The 27,020-nt window shown below is 41.8% G+C and overlaps 1 protein-coding gene across 1 annotated transcript; it reads right to left on the bottom strand.

The window, feature by feature from the left end:
* Positions 1-27,020, bottom strand: LOC119779918 (zinc fingers and homeoboxes protein 1-like). The gene is made up of 8 exons (XM_038279768.1): positions 26,708-27,020; positions 22,324-22,797; positions 16,939-17,553; positions 14,370-14,496; positions 10,648-11,925; positions 10,415-10,546; positions 2,134-2,552; positions 1-734 (listed from the first exon to the last, which is right to left on the bottom strand). Exons 2-7 carry the CDS (start codon positions 22,686-22,688, stop codon positions 2,142-2,144), a joined length of 2,928 nt encoding a protein of 975 aa, XP_038135696.1. The 5' UTR covers positions 22,689-22,797; positions 26,708-27,020; the 3' UTR covers positions 1-734; positions 2,134-2,141.

Here is a 27,020-nt window from a genome sequence, read left to right as displayed (position 1 = left end):
TTCAGTCACAAATTTAACAGTATAATAGATTCAGTTTGCATTTTACAAACTTCTTTTTCACTGTAAGATAAAAAAAAAATACAGACAGATTAAAACACTGAGTTTCATTTCAGTGGCATTTTTCAACTGAAAATAAACCTAACTGAATGGCACTGAATTTTATTTTAAATTCACAGAAAACTGAGGTTTTAAAAACCCTTTTTTACTGTGAGGTAACAAAAAGTCACTGATGGGTTTGAGCAAAGAACGTTTCCTTGAGAAAAAGTTTTCTAGTTCTTCGATGTTTCACAAAAAAAGAGACAAACCATGCAAGGTCTCACATTAGTAGAAATGTTTTGGATGTTTTTTTTTTTTCTTTATACAAAGTTTCTTTTGTTTTATAAGAAAAAGGACCTAAAGGTCCTGAAATAAAATCCTGTTCCTTGTAAGAGGGCAGTACAGAAACGTTTGGTGAAAAGCTTTGTTTTGTGCATTCACTTGGTCCCCACTTTCCATCACTTAGAAGAAACTAAACCCACAGCGGGCATCCTGCACCTCCTCAGGCTCAGAGATTTTCAGCTGCATCGTTACCCCGACTTCATCTCAAGCCACAAACCTTGATCATGTCACGTTTGTTAGACGTGGTATGATCCGTCTGAGCTCTCCGCAGCCATCTATGGGTCTGACTCTCCAGCTGAGAAACACGTCTTGCATCGTCCTCTGTTGTCTCCACAGTGGGGGCAGCAATGCTGAATCTTTAAATTGAAGATACAAGCAATTATTAAATTTTCACAGGAGAAAAGAAACATGCAGAATATTTGTAATAATTTTACAACTGAAAGGAAAATAAAGAAAATGGCTCCAATTCAATACGGATTTATAAATCTTGTTTTATTGAAAAATGTAAATGTATCTGACTGTGCGATCTGATTGAACCATCTGTGTAAAGTGCCTTTAGATGACATAGTTGTGAATTTGCACTAAATAAATAAACTGAATTCAATATAAACCGGAATTGACTTTGATTTGTTAATGTTTTTTTTTATTTTTTGAATTCAGACTTGTGTAACATTTGTTATCAATGTGTAATTTTTATCATGAAAAAAGTGGAAGAAGAAACAATATGGGCTTCAGAAATTGGCCTAAAAAATAAATAAAACTGGCAAATAATTATGCATTTTTCACAAATTGTTGAAATAGTTTTTAAAAAGATTAATATTACCCTGACTTATCTGGTCCAAATGAATTTTTGAGTGTGTTTCAGAACATTTCCCAACTGGAGCAAGCTATCAAGGTAAAGTTTTATCTAGCTGAGTCAAACGGTCCCCTTCAGATCAACGCATATTGATTAAAAGGTTTAAAAAAAACAACAACCCATGAGCCAAATGGCTGTTTGGACACCAAAACAACTAAAATCTTACATTTCCATTTAAAGCGAGCTGGGCAAAAACTGAGAAAATAAGCTAACAACTAAAAACAAAATACAACTAAAAGACACAACTAAAATGACAACAAAATAAACTAAAACAGAATGAAAACAAGCCTCTCACTTATGTTAAAAGCCTTGTAAACGTTGATATAAAATTGTTTGATAAAAATGTGGGTTCAAAACACAGACCACATGATCTAATGTTTTGACGTTTGGAGTCCAGGTAAAGCATCAAACCCAAAGAACAACATATCAGCTATAAAGCATGGAGGTGGCAGCATCATGCAGGGCTGCTGCTGTTACCAGTACTACAGGTTCATAAATGAAGGATATGGAAGTTCTAAAGCCTTAAGCTTAATCTCAGCAGCCGGTCATCACATCTGAGAGTAAAAAAAAGGCAATGATAGCAACAGGTTTGTGGTTTTAAAAAGCATGCTAACAGTTAGCATCTCAGATTAGCTTTAGCAAATCTGAAATGTTTAAATTATCTCACTGAAGCTCGTTAATGCCTATAAAAAAGAAATAAATATCTTGGATGTTAAGTTTTGACCTTTTCTATATAATAATTTAAAAAAAGCCGCAATTAATTAAAGTTGTGCACTTTTTTGTAGTTGGATGCCGTATAACCTTCCAAGCTGGAAAAAAGAAATACCCAAAGGAATTGCTTCAAGGTGGAATGGTGAGTCTGAGTTTATGTTGCTGCTTTTACAGAGCTAAAAGCTCACCTGTCTGCTCATGTCTGCTCCTCGGTCTGAGGCTGTGATTGGCCGACACCTTCAGGATCCTCCTGTACACCTTTCTCCTCCTCCTCACTGGGGTCCTCTGTCTCGTCCTTGACCTCCTCATCCTTTGACGAAGCCTCTCCTTGTTCTTTTGCCTCCATTTCTCCTTCACTGTCTCTACACTCAGTTGTTGCCACCTCTTCCTCTTCTTCTTCCTCCTCCTCTTCATCCTCCTCCTCCCCCTCCTCCTCGTCACTGAATGGCTCCTTTCCCTCCTCCACCCTTCTGGCTGTATCAGAGAACCAGTCCCTCACCTGTTCGTAGCTCATTTTAGACTTTGTCACCAGATCGTCCAGATCTTTCTCACTCAGAGCTCTGTGCTTGAGGTAGTAATCCTTTAGAAACGTCTTTCCAGACTTCACCTGAAAAGAGACATAAAGGCAGATAAACCACATACCAAGACTTCAGTTACAGTAGAATGTATGCCTTATATTACATTTTGTTTATCACAGGAAGAGTGGAAGTCCAAATTTCTACAAACCCTTGGCATTATGATTCATACCATAACTGTTTATTTGCATTGTAGTCCATTTTTGATTTCTCTAGATCCTTAAATCATTTAGATGAAGTTATTTCTACCATTTCTGCTATAAGAGGCCACCGGCTTTTGTGTTCCTATTAAGGTTATCAATAGTTCGAGGTAGACCAATAGATTGTCTGGCTGATAATGTTTTTTCTTGTTTTGCCATCGGCAGGTTTCAGAATATTCAACAAAGAAACCTTTTGACCTCTGTTTAGTCTTCCTGTTGGGCTACTGACCACTTTTTATATATCGGACTAAATTATCTACAGACATTTCTTGACATTTTTCATAAACTACAGTTCCTTTTTGAAGTCGTAGGTAAGCGGCTGTTCCAAATGTTGCATTTCCGGATTCTCCCGAGTGGTGCCCGTCTTTACACAAGTGAATAAAGGGAATGTGATTGGTCGTTTATCAAGGGGGCGGGATTGTTTTGGCGGAATGTCCACAGCAAAGTTTGGTTGTGGGCGGTGTCTCTGAAGCATCTTGCTAACCAGTTAGCAACTTTGTGCTAGGAGGTTCCCAATGGAAAATTACATTGGGACCAAGTAGCACTAAATTGGTGACTTAGAAAAGACACTGTCAAGGAACGCTATGGACAGAGGAAACATGCAAGAGGAGGAGAGTGTTGTGTCAGAGGTCATGGATGGGTCTCCTCCGTCGTACATTTTTTATTTAGAAGAGGAAAGCAGGGACAAAGATGTTGAGGATGTTGTTAAGGAAGAGGACGCCAGGGCAGCAGAAGCTTTGCTTGGGGGGGACTTCCGGTATGAGGCGTACGGAGTAGACATGCAGATAACTGGCTCCCACGACTTAACTTTCAGTTTACCCTTAAAACCTCTCCTTTTCTAAAAAGTAGTTTGCAAAAAGCTAGTGTAATTATACCGACTATTTTTGAAGCTTCGACTATGTCTAAAACAAAGGGCAAGCAAGATAAAGATGCCTCTTCTCCGTCGGCTGGCGTTACGCTAGCAGAACTTAGCTCTTTGCTAGAAGAACACAGGAAAGCAATATCGGCAGACTTTAAGTCGTCTTTTGAAGCTCTGACAACCACACTGGACGGATTAAACTCGACAGTTGCGGACCATGGGCAGCGGATCAGCTCTTTGGAAGACAACGCTAATGAGGTGGTTGATCGTCTCCAGCAGTTAGAGGAAGCCACCGCAGCCCTCCGACAAGACAACATGTCGCTCAGAACGAAGCTAGCCGACCTGGAGGGACGCAGCAGGCGCCAAAACATCAGGATTATTGGCCTACCTGAGTCGCTGGAGGGACCTCGACCAACCACGTTCTTTTCCCAACTACTTGTGGATGTCTTTGGTTCCGAAGTCCTCTCTTCACCCCCTGAGCTCGACCGGGCCCACCGGAGCCTCGCTTCCAAGCCTGCCGCAGGAGATAAGCCGCGGCCCGTCATCATACGCCTCCATCGCTTCCAGGTGAAAGACCTACTCGTCCGGGAAGCTCGCAGACGAGGTGATCTGTTCTACAAGGAGCACAAGATTCGACTTTACGAAGACTACAGCCCCGACGTACTGAAGCAACGAGCCGAGTATAAAAACTCTATGTCGGAACTTTACAGACGCGGGTTCAAACCGGCTCTCCTGTATCCAGCCAAGCTCCGTATCACCCTCCCCAGCGGCGAGAAGACATGGATCCGGTCGGTTCCGGAGGCTAACAAGTTTATCCAGGACTTGGACCGAAAATCGTAAGCCAGTGAATCCATGTATCCAACCTATGCAAACTAATTGGTGCCGTTATGGACTTTAATGTGCATCTAGGCGAGATGCGCTCTTTTCAGTTTAGTCATGTCCTCTGGTTTGTTGTTCCAACGTTGGCCGCAGTTAAGCGTGACGCTAGCGAACTGGGTTAGCTTGCAGACACTTTTCAAGATGCTATCTGCAGTATCCGACGGTAACACGTTCATGTTTCACTGTCTAATCATATTGTCAACAGGTTTTCAATAGCGTTCAAAATAATATTGGCACTTGCTTACTACAGTGGTCTATGTTTTTCAGTGAGGTTTTTCAGACGCATTGTTTTCACTGATTAGGTCGTGGATTCAATGTAATAGATTGGTGGAAGTAACAAAGTATGCTGATCAATGAATCAGTGAGTTCAACGCTGCTGCTGTTTTTTGCGGCAGCGGGTAGGGGGTTCGGGGTGGGAGGGGTGGGGGGGGAGGGGGGTGTCTTTGTCACTGTTTTGTAATTTTTCTCTAATTGTGCGTTTTATTCGTGGTTTTTTTCATTATTTATATGCTACTGCCATCCACAGAGTTGGACTCAGTCAGGTGCTTTATTTCCTCTCTCTGTACTTAGTTGTGGACGGGGCATGGCGGGGACATTCATAGAAGCTACATTTTCACTTATGCGATTAATCACAGTAGGTGATGGCTAGTATAGTCTCCTTATCTGCACCAAGGGGTGCTGTTAGATTTACTAGTTGGAATGTTAAGGGCCTGAACTCTCCTGTTAAACGTAACAAAGTGATTAACCATCTCAAAACCCTTAACACTAAAATAGCGTTTTTACAAGAGACTCACCTCCTGCCATCAGATCACGTTAAACTTCACAGAGGTTGGGTCGGCCAACTTTATCACTCCTCATTTTCAAGCAAGGCACGGGGGGTGGCAATTCTGATTCATAAATCAATCCCCTTCTCACTGTCCACTGTCATTTCAGACCCTAACGGGCGTTTTGTAATTGTTACAGGTAGAATTGGAGCCAATAACCTAGTGTTGGCAAATGTTTATGGCCCAAACTGGGATAATGAGAATTTTTTCAAGAAATTTTTTTTCTCTATCCCTGACCTAAACTCTCACCAGCTTATCCTTGGCGGTGACTTCAACTGTTGTCTTGACCCCTTGCTTGATCGCTCATCTAATAAACCTTGTATTCCATCTAAGTCATCTAAAACTATCCAGCTATTCATGGAACAGTACGACGTCTCTGACGCCTGGCGCTTTTTTAACCCTAACACCAAGCAATTCTCATTCTTCTCTCCTGTCCATGGCACTCTCTCACGAATAGATTTCTTTCTCATTGATAACAAGCTCCTCTCCTCTGTCTCGTCGCATTTCTACAATCCCATTGTAATTTCGGACCACGCAACTGTTGTTTTGGATGTGTCCTTCCCAGGCAGGTCTCTCTCCCGATCTCCCTGGCGTTTTAATTCGTTGTTACTCTCTGACACCAACTTTATTAGCACAATTAATAGTCGTATTGATCTTTTTATATCTACTAATGTCAGCCCAGATGTGTCTGCAGGTGCTATATGGGAGTCATGTAAAGCTTACTTAAGAGGTGAAATAATATCTTACTCTGCCTATCAGAAAAAGATTGCTAGGGAAAGATATGTCTCTCTCTCCAACAGTATAGCAGAGCTGCAGTCAAAATGTGTGGACACACCCGATGCTGATGATTACAAAGAACTACTCACAAAGAAGGCAGAATATGACATTCTGGCCTCCAATGAAACGGCAGAGTCCATTTTAAAAACACGTCATAATTATTATGAGTTTGGAGATAAACCAGGCAAACTGCTTGCTCACCAAATTCGGCAGTCCTCCTCATCAAGGCACATCAACCAGATTAATACAAACACTGGGACAACTATTGACCCTCAATCCATTAATAATCAGTTTAGAGATTTTTATGCCTCATTATATTCTTCTGAGTGCCTAAATAATGAAACACAATATGAACACTTTTTTAATTCTTTAGATATTCCTTCCATCAACCCGGACGAGGCATCTAGCCTGGACACACCATTTACAATAAATGAACTTAGGAGTGCCTTGATGTGTATGCAAAATGGGAAATGCCCTGGCCCTGATGGCTTCCCTGCCGAATTTTATAAAACATTTGCGGACGTACTGTCCCCACTGCTACTTAACATGTTTAATGAATCGCTGAAAAATGGCTCGCTACCTCTCACATTACGTCAGGCTACGATCTCTCTTATATTGAAAAAGGATAAAGACCCCCTATCCTGCAGTAATTATCGCCCCATCTCTCTGCTCTGTGCGGATGTCAAAATACTGGCTAAAATGCTGGCTGGGCGTCTGGAGCGTGTCCTTCCAAATATTATCGCCGCAGACCAAACAGGTTTTGTAAAAAACAGACACTCCTTTCATAATATCAGACGACTGTTCGACATTCTGTATTCACCCGTAACCTCTGACAAACCTGAGCTGGTCATTTCAATGGATGCCGAAAAGGCATTTGACCGTGTAGAGTGGCCCTATCTGTTCTACACATTAAAACGATTTGGTTTTGGCAGTACGTTTATATCATGGATTAGGCTTTTATATACATCCCCTCTTGCATGTGTACGTACAAATAATGACTTTTCTGACTATATCTCCCTCTATCGTGGTACCCGTCAGGGTTGCCCACTCTCTCCGTTACTGTTCGCCATTGCCATTGAACCTCTAGCTGTAGCTCTCAGGTCCAGTCAGATGCAGGGCATTTCAAGGGGTGGCATAGAACATAAGGTATCCTTGTACGCCGATGACCTCCTGGTTTTTCTCTCCTGTCCAGACCAATCTATTCCCCTTATGCTAACTGTGTTGAAAGACTTTGGGCATATTTCAGGTTATAAATTAAATCTGCATAAAAGCGAACTTATGCCAGTTAATTCGGCGGCCTTAGCCTACCCCCTCTCCAAGTTACCATTTAGAGTGTCTCTGGAGCACTTTAAATATTTGGGGGTCCGTGTGACAAAAAACTGTTCAGACCTATTTAAATGTAACTTTTCCCCTCTTTTAGCCAGGCTATCCCGAGACGTCCACCGGTGGTCACTCTTGCCTCTATCTCTTGCTGGTCGGATAAATTGTATTAAAATGAATGTGTTGCCCAAGTTCTTATATCTTTTCCAGTGCGTACCTATTTTCCTCCCTAAATCCTTTTTCCATTCTCTTGATAGCTTAATCTCACAATTTATTTGGAACAAACACACCCCTAGACTTAAAAAAGAAATTCTACAAAAACCTAAAAATTTGGGCGGCTTAGCTCTACCCAATTTTTTACTCTACTATTGGGCTGCAAACATTAGAACATTACTACACTGGTGCCACACTAACAGCCAGTCGCCACCATGGCTGCAGATTGAAGAAGCCTCATGTAGTCCCTCTTCCCTAATGTCTCTGTTGTGCCTCCCCCTGACTTTATCATCAACTGCACACTCTAGTAGCGTTGTAGTGAAAAACTGCCTTAGAATCTGGAATCAGTTCAGGCGCCACTTTAGGCTACAGGATATACCCGTCTCAGCCCCAATTCATTCCAACCCTCTGTTTACTCCATCAGTTATGGACAAGGCTTTTCTGATCTGGAAAGACCTAGGTATTGTGTCAATAAAACAGCTTTATATTAGTGGCATATTTGCTTCCTTTAGCCAGCTAACTCAGATTTTCAATTTGCAGCCCAGTCACCTCTTTAGATACTTGCAAGTCAGAGATTTTGTTCGCAGGCATTTTCCCTGCTTCCCTGCCCTCCCATCCTCTATTCTCACTGATACCATACTTTGTGTTAACCCCATCCTCAAAGGTTCTATTTCAACATTGTACAATACTCTTCTCAAAACTCAGACAATAACCTCTGATGCTTTACGCAATGCTTGGACTGCGGAGCTTGGTGAAGAGATAGGTCCTGCCGCCTGGGAGCATGCCCTGCATTGGGTCCACTCCTCATCTGTCTGTGCTCGCCATGGAATTTTACAGTGCAAAGTGATTCACAGAGTACACTGGTCTAAAAGTAAGCTTGCTCGGATCCACCCTGACATTGACCCAAACTGTGATAAATGCCACCAAGAACCAGCCAATCTCAGTCACATGTTCTGGTCTTGCCCCTCCCTTGCTCCTTTCTGGACGCGCATCTTTGACTCCCTCTCAGCTATCACGTCTGCTAACATCCAACCTTCACCCTTACTCGCCCTGTTTGGTGTCCTACCCATTAGCCTCTCACTGCCGTCCTATTTTGCTGAGTTTGTTGCCTTTCTCACACTGCTAGCAAGACGTGCCATTCTCCTGCGGTGGAAAGGCCCTTCTCCCCCTTCTCACTCACAATGGATTAAGGATGCACTTTTTTTTATGAGATTAGAGAAAATTAAATACACCCTTCGCTCTTCAGAATGGAAATTTCATAAAATTTGGCAACCCTTCCTCGATCATGTCAGGTCTCTCCATATAGACGTTGACCCTGATGGCTAGATAACTGGTTATACTTCCCCCACTTCCAAAAGAGAGAGGGGAAAAAAAAAAATAAAGGAAAAAGGAAAAATCAGTAGCACAGTAGCTGGTTTGTTTAACCTGGTTGTGGATGGTAGATTTATAATTTTTCACATTTTTTTTTTTTTTTTTTTTTTTTTTCCACCTATTTATTTATTTATTTTTTTATATATATATATGTATATATATATATATAATTATTATTATCACTTAATGGGAATCGTTTTTGTGATATTTAATTTTCACCTTGTGAACGATGAGCATGCTCGGCTTGCAGTCGGGTGGTGTTTGCCTATATACTGGTATGTGAAGCCATGTATGGCCTATATAACATTTTCACTATCGAGATTTCCTGTATCAAAACCCATTATACCCCATTTCATATGCTGTTCTGTAAGGGAGGGTAGGGGTCGGAGGGTGAGTGTTGTGGGTAAACTGTTTAATTGTTAGTACCTTGTTTTACACAATTAATCTTTGTATTAATTTCACTTCATGGATAAGGTGTAATATGTATCTGTAATACCCAAAATACCATAAATAAATCATAAAAAAAAAAAAAAAAAAAAGAAGCTTTGCTTGGTGTAGAAGGCTTTCAGCCGTAAATGTTTGAGCCCTCACCTCGCAACACTGCAAGTTCTGTTAGCTCTACGCATGCCGAAGAAACAGATGTCCATCCCCGTGAACACTGGGACAGAACTCAACGGCAAAGTAAATAATGATTTTTATTTCAACTGTTGCGTATATTAGCTGGGACATCTGAATCAAGATGCTAAGACCAAAAAAAATTGATTGACAGATGACCATTGATACATGTGATTGGTCAAATTTAGGTGTACAAGCTGACACATAACTAACTGGCCTGCATAAGATAACAAAAAAAAAGCTTTCAAGACAGGATTTTTTTTTTATATACATTTTCTAACTTTTGGGACCATATAGTCTGATAAAGAATACATTTATATACATGTTTAAGCCAGAATGATTTGACATTTAAATATGACTTCCCTACGACTTTAAATATACATACAAGAGTAACAAAATTAAATAGTTGCATCTTCTGCTTTATCTGTGACTGGGTCACAGGTCTCCTTCTGGTGGAACAAACCTGGAGGTCAGGGCCAACAATTCCCCTTAACGACCCCTATTTCAGAGGGAGAGACCAGTATCGGGTATTGCAAGCTAACAAAGAACCTAAACGACCCTCATTCCTAAAGGGGCGGAACCGTTTGTCTGGTTCAGTTTGCATGTTTTCTAAGCCAAAAACAAGGCTTTGTTTTAGTTCACTCTATAAAGCCTCAAACTCAATGCCAATTCTGATATTTTGAATTGAAAAAGCTTCTTAGATGGGCAGCGAAACATCTTTAAACCTGGAAACATCTTCCAATAGATTGTTTTTTAACTTTTTTTGGGATGACAAGCTTGGAGCAACCTGGTAGAGTATTCTATAATCACAGGTCAACATAAACAGAGGCACAGACCTTGATGAGTCCTGCGCCACCTTGTGGGGAACGTTTGCACGGGGACGGCCGGCGTGTCCTCCTGGACCAACCTCGGCTTCGCTTCCTAGACTTCTTCTGGCCCTTTCCTGCACCGTTCAATGCCTCATCCACCTTAAAGCCACCAAACAGCAAATAACTAAGTTATCTGGTGTCCTACAAGTTAAAGCAAATAAAATAGCCAGCATGTAAAGTTAAGAGGGGCGTTTGAGCACCTTGCCGCTCTGGTACAGGTAGTACCACTTTAGGTTGCTGTTTTTGCAGGCGTAGCGCGTGTCTCCAAACCAGTTGACGATGTAGGTCCGCGGCAGGCCGGTCTCCTCTGCCATCTGATCATACTCCTCGGATGTCGGCCACTGAGTGCGAACGAAGGCTTTCTTCAAAACATGGAGCTGTTCTGGGGTCTTCTTTAGGATCTTCCTCCCTGCAGGCGGAGTGGTAGTCTGTCCTTCCTGAGATACCGCAAGCGTAGTAGTGGGTTTGACCTTTTCCTCCATCTCAGTATCACTGTCTCTTAATAGCGCTGCCGAAGGCGTTTTCCGTCTCTCTGTGAACCAAGCGTCCACCTCCCTTCTCGTCAGCTTGGTTTCGGAACGCAGTCGGCTCAGCTCCTCGTCTGAAGGCATGTCTGATTTCTGGAAGCTGGCCTCCAGGATCTGCAGCTGCTCTGTGGTTTTTTCCTTGAACCTCTGAGGCGTAAAGTCAGGAAAAGCGCGTCGGAATTTGACACGTGGGTCGCTCGCTGACACAGAGGAACTTGGAGCGTTGGCAGTAGTTGGGGAGGAGTCGCTGGCATCGTCGCTGGAGTCGATAACTATGGTTGTGGTAGTCATGGTGGCTGTAGTGGGTGTGCCCACTGTGGTGGTGCTTAAGTCCGAAAGCGTTTCGCTGTTAATGTTCTCAGTAAAGCTGTTGCTGCTGCTCCTCGCAGCCCGACCTGCTCCTGAGAGAGCTGCTCTGCTGGACGAAGTTTCGCTCAGCAGCAAGCTGTGGTGATCCCTTGAGTTTCTCTGGTTATAGCGGGTGTCACTGAACCACTTTTTTATCGCCCTTTTGGAGAGTTTGGTGACCTCCATGAGCCTCGATATCTCCTCCTCTGTGGCAAACTGCCTCCTGCTGTAGCTTGCCTTCAGCTCAGCCAGCTGCTCTTTGGACTTCTTCGGTTTCGTAGCTCCTGCATCCAAACTGAGTGAGGTGCTGGCGGAGGAAGCTGAAACGTCAGCGTTTGATTCAGGCGCTGAAGCTTCGGCTGCTTTGGGCTGGTTTCCAGGCACCCCCGCTACAGTTAGGGTGATGGGAGACGCCACAGGCACGGTGCTCCCGCTGCCAGCCACCTGAGTGAGGACCAGACCTGGTTGTCCAACGATCTGGCAGGTCTGAAAGATGGACTGCAGCCCATTAGTAGACGCACCAATGTTGGCAGGGATGACTGTGATGGTCTGGGGTACAGTCTGAACTGTGCCGTTAAACTTCTTCCTCCTTGCTTCCTCCACCTGCAAACAGAGGAGTAGATGAAGGCTTTTCAATTTTTTATTTAACCCTTTTAGTCCTCCATACAACAGGGGTTATACCTTACTTTTCAGTATGAAAGCTTTCTTCTCATGATTAAGGTCTAATGAAAACTAAAAGAGAGATCATATCCCTCCTATCCTAGTTTCTCTCCCTTCTCACATATAAAGCTTTAAAAGGGTAAAGCTCCATCTTATATCAGAGATATGATTCCTTCTGTCCCTAAAAAAGCACTTTGCTCTCAATCTGCAGTTCTACATGTGGTTCATTTTTGCTAAAGCTTATAGGTAGAGTGGCTCAGGATATTCTGAGCCATTTCTATACATATGCTGCTATAAACTTAGAGTGCTGGAAAACATAGGAACCAATGTTCCTCTCTCTGCTTCATTCTATTTCTGTTCTCCAGTTTTGCAGTATTTGTTAGTTTAACCTTTAACGTTATGCTCGCTCTGTTTTTTCTCACCATAGTAGCTTCATCTGGTCTGTTCCTTTTTGGCGATGAAACCATCCCAGAGAGAAATATCAGCTGGGCTGCAATCAACATCTTTGATCATATGATGGATGATGGAGTTGGCCCTGTTGGAGTCCCGTTTCTCTCTGCTTTTACCATGACTAACTGTAAGTGCTCTCTTTCATTCCTTTTGAAATTAAAACTGGCTCAGAGCTCGCCTGATTAACAGTTTCTTTCCCAGACACAGCCACCTGTGAAGCTTGTTTACCTTCATCTTTTCTAACAGTGAAAATATCTATAAATCAGTGCTTCTATGTTCGCTCTACACTCCTTCTTAAACCCCAAGTTGGCCTCAGCAGAAGGCCGCTCACCAGGAGCCTGTTCTGTAGGAGGTTTCTTGTTGTTAAAACAGAGTTTTATCTCTCCACTGTCGCCACATTCATGCTGACTGTGAGGGATCGCTTCTAGAGTCAAAAACACAATGCTACTTAATATCTACTGCTGCCACATGCTCATCCAGGAGGAGCATGTCCTGTGAGTCAATGGCTGGATGCAATCAGCTGTTTTTTCTTACACAGAAAACTTTGAAACAATCTGACACCATGATGTGATTGAATCGTTTCTGAAAAAGTCCAGAGGAGACATGTTGTGAATTGGCACTTTATAAATAAAGTACATTGAATTTACCAATGTTTACGATATAGAGGCTGATCCAGCAGCAGACTGAGATATGATCCACTAATAGTTGTTAGAATTAAACCCTTCGGATGCATAATAGTAAAGCTGACTTGACATCTTTTTTTTAGGTATAAATGCAGCATTAGGCTTTGGCATCTCTACCAGCTTTGCAAAACTACAAACCATGGGTGTTTATCCCCAGGAGAGACTGGGAGGGCCCACTTCGATTAGGCTTTGGTCCATATTCACACTGCACTGCTGAAAACAGATCCAAACAGCTGGACTGCATCATGCAGTAAAAACAGCTGCATCGTTAGGGCGTCAAGCACTGGGTCTGCAGAGAGGGAGGGACTTGGTTCACAGGACAGGCTTTTCATTTCCAGAGCAGCAGACACACGTTCCAGGCATTTTTCTCCATTCTCTTAAGCAAAACAGTTCTGTCTGTTTGGCTGGTTGGATGGAGGGTATCTGAACAGGAATCTTTAAGTCCAAGTTTGAACTCTTCCAGAGACATTCAAAACTATGCTTTGATCACCATTCCACTAAGCTCTGAATCTCTTCACTGTTTTCCTTTTGTAAGTTAAACTTTGTCCCCGGTGTACCTGGTGTCACGTCTTCTGCTGCCTCTAACGGGTGTTTCCGAAGGAAAGGGAAGGATCTACAAGGCTTTTAGCATGTCGAAAAACATTAATCACAAACATTTGTTAAATTGCAGAAAATGTAACTTGGACTATGTAAAGGAGGAGCCAGTGACACTTCGACCTTTGGGCTTTATTGCTCTCTTTCCAAAAAGTTCAATTAAAAGCAGTTCATAGAAAACTAAAGTATAACAGGTGAATTTGAAAGAGTGTTGACTGCTGAATGTATTCACAAAGCTAAAAGTTTAAGAAAAAGGTTAAGGATTTACTGCCTGATGCTGAATAAAGTATGTCGCTTTTTACATCAACTAATCAATTAAGAGGACTAATACTTTGATTGGTGATTAAACACGTTTGAATGTTTTACGTACTCGTAAACATCACATCTAAATGAAAACAATCACGGGTCCCACAGTTAACTGTACAACAAATTTATTGTCGGACAAAACTGCCGACTGAGCACAACAAATCACAGCAAATAGAAGCAGATAAGATAATTGGTGATAAAATGAAGCACCATATAAAAAAAGAACTGGGGCTGGAATCCTACCTCTGGCTGCACAGAGCAAGAAGTTCACTAAATCAGAGTGTTTGAGCAAAACACCAGGATCTAAATGTAAATCTTCAGCTTGAGATAAGAGCGTTTGTTCAGAGCACCAACCTCCTCTGGTGTCCAGCTGACTCCATGTTTGAGCCTCTGGGCTGAAAACCAGACCTTGACCTGCTCCTCACTGAACTTTGTCTGCGCTGACAGGCCAATGATCTCTGATACAGAAGGATACGGAAACCTGCAACGAAAGGAGAGAAAAAAAAAAAAACTAACTGTAAATCTTGCCTTCGCTCTGTGGGAGTGGCGGCCTAGTGGTTGGGGCATAGGGCTTGGAATCCTAAGGTTGTGAGTTCAAAACCCACTCCCACAGTAGCTCATGCTTAACCCTCTCAGGCTTAAATTAAGTTGTACTTGCAGGAAAAATCTGATATTTGGAGAAAAGGATCATATGGGGTAGTAATATACAATTCACACTTTTTTTTTGAGACAGACCTTGACATGCAATGAATTCTGGGATGTTGTAGATTTGCAACAGTGGCCCGGAGTGGTAAATTAACACTGAAGACTGAATCTGATATGAACGTTAACTTTATTTGAATGTCACAAACAAAAATTAACAAAACAAAATTTGAAAAAAAAAAAAATGTTCTCTCACAAAATTAGAGACAACTTTTTCTTAAACTTTTTCTCCTACATCTCAAAACCTCTTGAGAAGGCAGTTTCTGTTAAACTTTTGCTCAAAATATAGGCAAACCAGTAGATAAAGCATGTAGACTCCATTGGTACATGTTTGGGCACACGTTGCGAATCCACAACATTGAAATCGAGACACCGCTGGTGAAAAACCCAGAGGAGATAAAATCTACTAAATGGCATGTGTCATTTCTATACACATTCATGATTCATCTTATGTAGTATTGATTTCAAAATAATGGAAATTGGTAGTGATACTTGGTGCTTAGAAAATCTGTTTCAGTGACACCAAGGACTCAGCCATGTTGAAAGTGAGTCAGCAGTGCTATATGGTGAGCTAGAGAGAAACTGTTTGTTGCAAATGCACAACTTAGTCCTTCTGTTGTACTTCTGAGTAACAAAAGCTCTTAAAATATGGATGTGGAGTAATTACCTAAGCAGCATTTAGCTGTTGCAAATCTGCAACATCTGCCTGGAGAGGGTTAAAAGAAAGGGAGAAGGTGAATAAATGTGTGTACCTCAAAGCAGAGATAATGCAGATGTGGGTCACCATCAGTCAGGGTTTGGCCAAGAAGCTGATGTTCAGTTTGCAACAATAAACAGTGTTAAACTGATGCTTGGAGTAGGTCTGATGCAGTGGACAACAACAGCTTTGAAAACTCATGAAATGTTTAGTAATAAATTCAAATTAATCAGTTAAACTTATTGGTTTACTTGGATTGAGAATTCCTATTGTAAAATAAAATAGAAATAAAAGAGTATTAACAGGTTTAAGAGGCGATCATTATAAGCAAATGTCCAGTCCACTGTTTGTCAGATATTCTTCCTGAGGTTCTATTTTAGTCCCGTGTGTCTTGGTTTCCTGTTACACAGTCCACTACGGTCAGAAAGACGTTGAAGCTCTGAGCCTCTGGGCTGAAAACCAGACCTTGATCTGCTCCTTACTGAACTACATCTGCGTTGACAGGCCAATGATCTCTGATACAGAAGGATATGGTTATGGTTAAGGATATGGTTGAAGGTCTGATGTTTTTCCTTCTTAATGTTAAAAATGTCAAGAAAGTGCTTCATTGCTTATATTCATAACAACAGTTATTTGGTTTAATTGGACCTGCAGATACTCTGTGCCATTCTATCAACAAATCAGCATGTGGATGCAAAACAACTTCTTTCTGTTAAATACGGATAAAACTGAGATAATTGTCTTTGGACAACAAAAACATAGAGAAGTTTTCATTGGTCATCTTAAGACTCTTTTATTAGAACCAAATAATCAAGTTAGAAATCTCGGCCTAATCATGGATCAGACCTGAATTTGAACAGTCATATTAAGCAGCCTATTATTATTTCCAGCAGATTAGACTATTGTAACGACCTCTTCACTGGTCTTTCCAAACGAGCTGTTAGACAACAGCAGTTTGTCCAAAATGCTGCAGCTGGAGTCCTCACCAGAACCAGGAAATACGACCATATTAGTGTTCTGGTTTCTGCACTGGCTTCCAGTTGATCAGAGAATAGACTTTAAAACAGCTCTACTTGTGTACAAGTCTTCACATGGTTTAACACCAAAGTACATCTCTGACACGTTAGAGCCGTATGAACCACCTCGGGCCTTGAGATCCATAAGGAAGGGTCTCCTCCTGGTGGTCCCTAGAGTCACCACTAAACATGGTGAGGCTGCGTTTCAGTTTCATGCAGCCAATGTCTGGAACAGCCTTGATGAGGACGTAAAACAAGACTCAGTACTGACTGTTTAAGTTGAAAACATGCTTATTGAGTGTTGCCTATGGCGATTAAGTATATTTTACCTATTTTAATATATAATATGTATATTTTATATATTTGTACTGATTGAATTTGTTTTATTGTGTTTGTATGGTTGATGTTGCTATCAGACACACAGTTGCCTTGTGCAGGAAATATGTTGTATAAATAAAGTTGCCTTCATTTTCAGGGCTGAGCTAAAAAGAACATAAGGTGAATTTACCTGTTGTAAGCGCTGACGAGCAGGACGTTGTTGTCCATGGCACTGTTGTAGGTAGGGATGCTGCTGATTGGGATTAGCAGCTGGGTCTGAGGGCTCTGTTGGGTCTGCAGGGCGGACAGAACCTGGGCCAGAGTCCCCGGGGGCAGGACTGAGCCACCAGAGGAGCCACCTTTAATCTGCAGCATGTTGGAGCTGTTCACCATGATGCCTTGAGGGACGGCCTGGACCTGTAGCGGCGTGGAGACGGGGATGAGGCGCGGCGTGGAAGCAGCAGGGGCCGTGGGAGCGGGCGACAGAGTGGGCGGCTCCTGGTTCTCATCGTACTCGTCGTCGCTCTCCACCTTGATGACGTCCATTGGCAGTTTTTGGGCTGCAGCAAACTTTTTAGGTTCAGGCCGGCTCTTGATCCTCATGATGGGAGTTTTGCTGAGCGGGATGGCTTTGCGGGACGTTACCTCCGCCTCGTCTTCCTCCACTTTGACGAAGCTGCCGTCGAAGGTGAGATCGTTCACCGTCTGCTGGAAGATGGTCTCGTTGTTTCGTTTCACCATTGTCCTCGTGAAGTTGTCCTCTCCTGGATGTAGCCGAGCGTTGTGGGCCTGAAGCGTGTCGTAACTAAACCCAGAGAAGGATTGGTACAAAACAGAGAAACAACATTAAACCGTTGCATGTTTACCATTAGTATAAACAGCACAAAGACTATTTTTATTAAAAATGACAATGTTTTATTGGGATTTCATGTGATAAACCCTTATAAGACCAGTGCATCATAGCAAAAGGAAAATTATACTCAACGATCTTTCCAAATTAAAATCCTTTAGGTTTATTGAACATTTATGTTTACCGTATTTTCACGACCATAAGGCGCACCGTACTAAAAGGCGCAGTCTCAGTTATGTGTCCCATTTCTGTATTTAACACACACAAGGCGCACCGGACTATAGGGCGCGTTTTTTATATACAGGTACATGTCCTCTAGCCTGGGTGCCATTCCGAACTTAGTCCCGCCCACAAGGTTTGAGGTCGGGAAGTTCGGTCTGGCTCTGCTCCATAGTAGCGAGAGTATTATCGCCCACTGTCAGGCGATCCAATCAAATTGTCAGGGCGGGCTTTATACTATGATGGACAGATGATCAACAGTAACGTAATCAACCACGTGACCAAAGCGCGCTTGGGTGACAACAACAATGGCTGCCGCCGGAGAGTTGAGGTGAGTAGATTCTGCTATTAGGTCTGTTCTAGAAGATATCGACAGCAAATTAATTTTAAAAGAGGAACAGAGAAACGCGATCAAGGCTCATCTTCTTATTCTAGGCGTGCAACTGCACACTTTGATTTTTGTTGACAACAACTATGCGTTGCTTAACATACGTCACGCACTCCGTTGCTCTTATTGGTTGTACGTCTGTCGAATTGAGTGCAGAGGCATTTTTTTCCTGGTTCGTTCAAAACACGCCCCATAATCACAGCTCTATGGAGCAGTATCAGACTCATATTCTGACTAGAATTGAGTAGGACTACGTCAGGCTACATGTCCTCTACTACCTTTAAATACCTCTACTGCATATTTAAAAATACAGCGGGGGCAAAACTGAGTATGACTGTGCTTTATTCATGTATTTATTACAAAGTATTAATCAAACCTGGGAGCTGGCCCTGAGACAGACACATCGCAGATGACACAGCGCTGTGATCACTCCTAAATTAACTTAAAATCCTGAAATCTGCCGACGGAATATGTCCGCTTTTATTACCGGTATCCTGGTGCCTGCAGTTTAAATTATTTAGATGAAAAACACCTGCCAGCCACCGTGGTGAACCCGGAGGCTGCCCAGCCTAGAGGCTGCTGATGAAGGGATTTCTACTGTCGGTGCACAGCTGGTATGTCGGGGTCTGAGCGCCTCCGACAGAAATAGATAATCTGGATGAACTGACTGCAATTATTAAGTTTTCAGGTGGACTTTCTCACTTAAAAACATATTAAAACTACTTTATTCCCCCTGATCACAGCAAATATAGCTGCAAGATTTAGATTATTTAGATGAAAAAACACCTGCCAGCCAGCGCGGTATACGCGGAGGAGACCCGCCCAGAGGCTGCTGTTGAATTAAGTTTTCAGGTAGAAAAATAGAGCGGGAGCAAAACTGAGTATGATTGTGCTTTATTCATGTATTTATTACAAAGTATTAATCAAACCCATCAAAGTCATCATCCACTGTTTCTGAATTAAACAGCTGCGCTAAATCAGACATGCCAATTTCCCCTTCTTCGCTGTCAGAGTCACTTTCCGTGCAGCGCGGCTCCTCAGAAATAATGCCGGCTTTTGCGAAAGCTTGAACAATAGAGCCAGCAGACACGTTAGTCCAAGCATCTACAATCCATCCGCAAACGGTGGCGTAACTTGCCCGGCGCTGCCTTCCACTTATCCTGAAACTGTGGTCTCCGTCTGTCATCCATCGCTCCCACGCCGCTCGCAGCCTTACTTTGAACGGCCGCTTCACACCGATGTCGAGCGGTTGAAGTTCCTTTGTCAGACCCCCCGGGATAACGGCGAGCACAGCGTTCATTTGATTCACCTTTTTTTTCACATCGGCTGTGAGGTGGGCACGCAGCGATGGTGATGCATGGAAATATACACATACACCTGCCTCAGCCACGCTTTCATCATCTCCTCATCCATCCAGCCTTTTTCATTTGTGTTAATATCAGAGCGCTGTGTCTGTCTCGCTGTCAGCTCCCAGATCAGCTTCTCTGATTGGTTGATGCGGCGCGTCCAGCAGCAAAACTTCAATTTTTCCATCTCGAGCAGCAGCAGCGCGTTGGCGGTGCGTCAGATGCTTAAACGCTCCCGACGCACTGCACCTGCTGCTCAAAACGCGCTGCGGGACCTTTTGCTGCACCTATACGCGCGTCAACCATTAACTTTGCATGTAAACTCGCTGCTTCTGCTGCACCTGCTGGGTCCGGTTCACACCGATGTCGAGCGGTTGAACAGCGAGCACAGCCTTAATTTGTTTCCCCATGTTTTTCACATCAGCTGTGAGATGGGCACGCATGGAGTTACATATTAACAGCGATGGTGATGAGTGGAAAAAAAACACCTGGTCTCCTTACATTCAGCCACTCTTTCATCATCTCCTCAATGAGGTGGTCTCAAAAGTCGCAGTTACAACACACATAGGGCGCACCGCACCAAAGGGCGCACCGCACATTTTGAGGGGGAAAAAAAACGTTTAAGTGCGCCTTTTAGTTGTGAAAATACGGTAATTTCTTTTACTAATAAAGCTTAAAGCAAAACCAACTGGTAAAGGCAGTCAATCTATGAGAAATTAGAGCTCCAATAATTCTGTGGAGTCAATCAACAGAAGACGTTTAAAGCAGAAAAAGATTTTATTTTATTTATTTATTACGTTAAAAAAATAATAATTTCGAACATGATTTGGCACCACTGAACACCAGCTAACCGATGGCTGTCCCCTGAAAGTCTGGGAGTCAATCAGAGGCCCTGAATGGTGCAGGCGGGATGTTACAGTATAATCAGAGGATTTAAAAAAAACTATAAGATAAACAGTCCTTAAAAGTGATAGCAACAAGAAAGCCAATAGTTTTCTGGAACCGTTTGGGAAAAAAGACAAAGAGGCTTTGCAGGGACTAGATTTTTAATAATAATTCAATTTAAAACTCGATTTTAAGATGATATTTGCTACCATGGGGATAAAAAAAAAATATAAATAATTTAATTAACTAATTTAAGAAATAATCAAATGTAAAAGTGATTGTTCTTAATCTTAACATGGTGCATTGTTTCTCACTAGAACCACTGGTGCTACTTAAGTCCTCAGATAAATGCAGACTTGCCCAAATATAACAAAATCTGGCAATATTTTAAGGTCAAAGCATTATTATTTTAATGTACAAATAATAGGGCAGCAACAATTTACTATTATTGAATTATTTTTTAATTGATTTAAATTATTTGGAACATTGATTAATCTGTTGATCATTTTTTGATTAGTAATCTTATAGCCAAAGGTTTGTTAAAGAAGATTTTTTATGGATTTAAACTAGGTGAAACTTTTCCACTTGAGTTCTGAATAGAGCAGATTGACAGACTAAAAAGTTTTTCTTTTATATTAAGTGTAAAATGTTTATATATTTATATATATATATTTTTTTTACAATTTCCGTATCATTTCTGCTCTAAGTGGTTTGCCCTGTCAGCTAAAGGCATGTTTTAGAGTCTCTACACTCCAGTTAATGGTTAATCGATTACTAAATTAGTTGATGGTTATTTAAATAATTGATTAATTGATCACAATTAATCCGATTAATAGTTTCAGCCCTGGCAAATAATCCAGAAATCTAAAGTAAACAGTAGCAAAAATTAGCAAACAACACCTGTCACCATTAGATTTGTATGTGAAATTCAGTGTTTTGAGTAACAGTGCTTTTAAAGTATCGATATTTTTGACAATGAGAAACTGACTGAGCTCTGATGCGTTTCTAAAACGTCTGTCTCCAGATGTGTGCTCCAGAGCTCCTTCTACAAAGTAGAGGACTGCTTCACATTTTTCTCCTTTTTTTCCTATTTTAAAACTTTCCAGAATGTCTTTTTTCTGCATGCTTTAGCACCTTCTCTTATATAAATGTTCCACAAATAATAATCAAAGCAATGCTAAAATGTCTTTATATTTGATGTGAGGCATATACACTTCTGGACCAACCTGGAGGAGCTAGGTTCAAAATCTCTATTTTCGGAGTCAGGCCTGAACCTATTGCACAGTTGAATAACTATGGTACATTTATTTTATTTGTAAAACATTTTAGACCCAGTTAAATAACCTAGGCCCAGCTTAATGTGAATATAAAGCTAAGTCTACATAATCTGAAGTAGTAATTGTGCCTGTCCGTGATATTTGATTAACTGCATTTCAGTCGGTTAAGGAGGAACCAGGTACTGGTGGATAAATGTTCAAATTAAGGAGATTTGTTAAACAAAAGATAAGGCAGATGGGAAAAAAAAACTGCTTTCAGTTTTGTTAAGATATTTTTTCCTACACTGGAAGGAAGATTGTTTTCCCTACTCAATTTTCTCTTTATGGCCCCTAGAAGTTCGTATAAGAAAAATCCACAGCGCTCCAGACTTCTCAGCCGTATAACAACCCTGGAAATATTTAATGTACTACTTATAACAGTCGTGTGGCTGATGTTAAGTTGATTTTTTCTTTGACTTCACAATCACACACTACTTTGCGTTGGTATACCATAAACCATCTCAACAAAATGAATAGGAATGCTAATATTAGAAAAGAAGCACAAACAGTGGAAACTGATTTCCAAATCACCTGAAACGCATCATGTGACGACCCAGTGTGAACATCCTACCTTTTGGTGTGGTAGTCACATTCCACGCAGACGTAGGAGGCGTTAAGGACGACATCAGGGTGCTCCGTGTCCACATGCATGGTAAACAGGTTAAGCTCTGAAGTCTGAAAGATGCAGTACTTGCACTCGTATCCCCCTTCAGCCGTGTTCAAGTCCAGGTACGGGTCCGGCACCGCGTCCGGCCTGACGTCGGCATCCTCAGCTGGATCCTCCGACAAAGAAGGAACCTCAGAATAAAGCGCAGCCCCTTCGTTGCTATCCTCCGGCTCTGTGATGTCCATAACATCCTCCACCTCCTGATCCGAGTCTAGGGCTTCCTGAGTAGGAACCATACAGGGTGTGGTCGATTTTCTCCTGCTCGACATCCTCGGTTTTGTTCAGTTTAGCAGAGTACTGAAGAAAGCGTCAGCCGTCCTGTTATGGTTCCATAAATACGGATGCTGTAAGTTGGAATTTGTCCGTTGATTTTGACTCCTGAGAAGAAATTGAACATTACATGTTGGAAATGTGGTAGTTTACACAGCAAGAATAAAAAAATGTAACAAATAATTTTTTTGTTAAAAAAAATTATGTTACACTTTTGAGATTGCATTTTGGAACATGCAATCCTGAGTTGGTTTCTTGTGCAGAAATCCGAGTTTGTAGGTCACAAGCTCCAAATCAGCTTATTTTTAAATTATATAATACGAGTATAAACGGTGCAGCGAAAAAAACATCCAAAAAACATTGCTTAATCATTATTTATATCCTCCTCACCAATATTAAGCAAAAACATTACAAAAATTATATATTCTGCAGTTCTACGACAATTTTTTTTTTTTTTTTTACTGTAAGGTGAAACAAAAGAAAACTCACCAAAACCCTTGAACTAAAATTCAGTAATAAACAAACAAAAAAAAATGTAAAAATTTTAAACATCCCATTTCCTCTGTAACGTATTGGGATGACGTCCTTTGCAACCGAGGCAGATTCCCTCCAAGTTTCAGAAGGAAGTACGTTTCTTCTGAAAGAGTCAAAGCTTCTAATAACTACTCAGTGAAAATAGAGACTTTAAGATTACCTATTAATTAATTGTACATCCAAAGGGTTTCAAAAATTACCTTACTATAAGTTGTGGTTATAATGTAATTATGAATCCACGTATTTTTTAAACTGCTCTTTTAGAACATCATCAAATAATGTAATGGCACAACTTATGCATAAAATGGTTTTTCACAGGAATTTAGGCAACTGGACAACTAAATTAATCAATTCATCAAATCACAGCCTTCTACCTTTTATTTAAAGCTACAGTGTGTAATTTTCAGCGACATCTAGCGGTCAGACTACAGACCGCAGCAACATGAACATCTCCCCCCCACCGCTTCTCCCCCCCAACAGTACGGCGAGCGTTACGGGACAAAATTTCTTCTACGACGTCCACATCACCTACCCTCTCAAGTGATGAGGTTTGTTTACATAGATAATTTTACAGATAGTATTTCATTAGTCTGTGTAGGGTATAGATTTCATGTAGACTTAAGATAATAAATATACCCGTTATTTTTTCTACGTCGTTGTGACGTTTTGGTGAGCTGCTTTGCATGGTGATATAAACAGACGAAGTAATTGTAGTCATTAGTTTAACAGCGAGATTGTGTTCGCTGGAAGAATATATATCCCCCGTTTACAGAGTCCAAGTCATTTTGGTGGCACGGGGGTTACAACGCGAGGGAGAGGGAGAGGACGAGGGCGAAGGCAGGGAGGCCGTGCAGCTAGGGCCAGGCGAGAGAGGGGAGCCAGCGGGGTGAGAGCAGAGGAGGAAAGGCTTGAAGATCTCCAAAGGAGCCGGAGAGAAGTAACCGAGGTATATATCCAGAAAATTATTTTACAGAAAATTACTGAATCATTACCTGTGAAACGTCAGGGACGTTGCTGAATAAGTATACTGGAGAGTAACAGCATCATCACGCAGCATGTTATTGTTTTAGACAGGTCTGAGCATCCTGTACTCCAAAAACTGCAGTGATATTAGACAATTGTGTGTGTAGGATTAATTACCTGTCCAAGAGAAAACTGGCAACTTGAGCGTCACTTTGAAAACCTTTTTCCTCCATCAGTGACTTCCATCGTGTAAATGCCGTGCCAATGTTGATCCGTGTTTTTTGCCGTTTCTTGTCACGCTTGCGTTTATTCTCGTCGTGTTTCCGCTTCTTAGATGACGGGGGTTCGGTGTCCGCCGCTTTTCGTTGTGATACAGAGTAGGCATGATCCTCCATTCGTCTGATGTTTGGCCACACAGTGCCAAACAGTTTGCAAAGTCACTCACGCCTGCCGCCTTGTTCACCTTTCTTGTTACTGAGGCGCAGTATACCTGCTTCTTCTTCTTCTTTGGTTTCAGGCAGACTAAACGCTTCTCAGGCATAATACTGCCATCTACTGTTCAGTACCGTCTCAGTTAATCTCTCTCAACTTGCCGTAGTTATTTTTGAGCGTCATGGGAGATCTCGCAATCGCTAGTTTGTTGCCTCTGCGCTTGCCGTAGCGCAAAGATGTCAGCCTCCATGGCTGCGAGACCCGCTCCTATGTAATTATAAATAACGAATTCTAAGGCAGCGCAAATATTATGGTTAAAAGGCTGAGCTCATAGGTGATGATAAATAACATAGTTATGTATAATATATTAAATTTCTGACTTTATATGCCTGTAATTATTACACACTGTAGCTTTAAGTTTAATTTAAATTAAAAAGTGCGCTTATTGTTTATGTTGTTCATTGACGTGTTCATAGGCTCAAAATGCAGGGAGAAGATTTCGTTCAGTTTTGTACTGGTAAACATTGAATACGCCACTCCAGATAAAACTTGGACCACTGATAAAAGCACTTTTTGGGGCATCTATCTCACTTCTCACATAAAGCCTTAAATGGCCAAGCTCCATCTTATATCAGAGATCTGATTGTTCCTTGTGTTCCTAACAGAGCACTTCGCTCTCAATCTGCAGGTTTACTAGTGGTTCCTAGAATTTCTAAAAGTAGAATGGGAGGCAGATCTTTTAGTTATCAGGCTCCTCTCCTGTGGAACAAACTACCAGTTTTAGTCCACGAGGCAGACACCCTGTCTACTTTTAAGGCTAGGCTTAAAACTTTCTTTTTTGATAAAGCTTATAGTTAGAGTGGCTCAGGTTATCCTGACCTTTCTCTATAGCCATGCTGCTATAGGCTTAGACTGCAGGACGACATAGGGACCCCTTTTTCATCATTCTGCTACATTCTAGCTGTATGCTCCCACTCTGCAGAATGTGTTAGTTCTATCTCTAACGTTACGCTCTCTCTGCTTTTTCTCATAGTAGCTTCATCTGGTCTATTCTGGTTTGGTTGTGGCTCCATCCTGGAGAGAAATATCAGCTCTGCTGCTGCCATCGACAACTTTGTTTATAGATGTTTGAGATCGTCTGCTTGGCTGTGTGTTTTTCCTGGATGGGGCCGCCTGTGGAGCTGGTTAATAGTTGCCTTTTGCATCTCTGCTTCTGTCTCCTTGAACCACAGTTGGCCTCGGCAGATGGCCGCTCACACTGAGCCTGGTTCTGCTAGAGGTTTCTTCCTGTTAAAAGGTAGTTTTCCTCTCCACTGTCGCTTCAAGGATGCTTAGTATGAGGGATTTCCTTAGATTGTTGATCAACTGGTTTTCCTTAGATAGAAAACTTTGAATCAATTTGACGATAAGATCTGGTTTAATTGTAAAGTGCCTTAATATGACATGTGTTGTGAATTGGAACTATATAAATAAACTGAATGTTTGACCCAATTTCAGTAAATTCTTAGATATAGACTAACTTTATTGCATACAAAGAGTTCATACAAAACGAAATTTCGATGCATTCAGCTTTTCATCAGTAAATGATCAGCTTAAAGCGGTGAAATGAAGATTACCAGTGCAGCAGTGATCAGGATGTAAAAAGTGTTTTAAAAAAACTGTTTTAAATATTTTTTAAAGAAATTATAGACCAAAGCTGCTTTGACAGCATCCTGTCCGACTTTTATGGTGTCAGCAACATTGTTTTCTCTGGAAACAGTGTATATGATATAAAATTATTGGACAGTATATTTTTAGTTTGAAAACCATATTTACAGAATGATTAGTTAAACCAGCTTCCTGTTCCTGGAGCATGAAGAACATGCAGTCATGGTAACAGACCCCTCAGCTCCAATGTCTCCCCAGCTAGCTCTGCTTCTGATAAACACCCACAGGAACAACATCCTTCTTTGCTAACGTTAGCTACTCCCCTTTCTGTGACAATGAGCCCACTCCACATGAGTGACAGTGGGCGACAGACCCACGCAGCCTCACCTAAAACTCGCCTGTCAGCAGCTTTTGTTTACCTGCTGCGTCGGTTTCCGCTTACCTGCATGTTGGAACAACCAGTTAGCTGACTAGCGGCTGTAGCTGTGTAGCATCGCCCTGTTGATACGCAGTCTTCCGCCTTTTACCCAAATTCACCGTGGATCACATCTGCTTCAGCCCGTCACGGAGCCGCTCTAACAGCCAGCCTTTCGCTCACAGTCGCCTGCTAGCTTCGTGTTTCGCTGCCTCTGCTTCAGCACACATTGTGTACTCTGTTGTCTTGCTTATGGGGAGGACATTTTCATAAAAAAGGCACCGCTAGTTAACAAATCCGACCAATTTTTTTAGTACCGCTGCTGGAAGCTAGCTAGTGC

Source organism: Cyprinodon tularosa, unplaced genomic scaffold (genome assembly GCF_016077235.1).
Source record: "Cyprinodon tularosa strain WSP-4 unplaced genomic scaffold, ASM1607723v1 ctg153, whole genome shotgun sequence".
Taxonomy (NCBI): domain Eukaryota; kingdom Metazoa; phylum Chordata; class Actinopteri; order Cyprinodontiformes; family Cyprinodontidae; genus Cyprinodon; species Cyprinodon tularosa.
The sequence above is the reverse complement of the archived record's forward strand: the minus strand, read 5'-3'. Positions and strand labels throughout refer to the sequence as shown.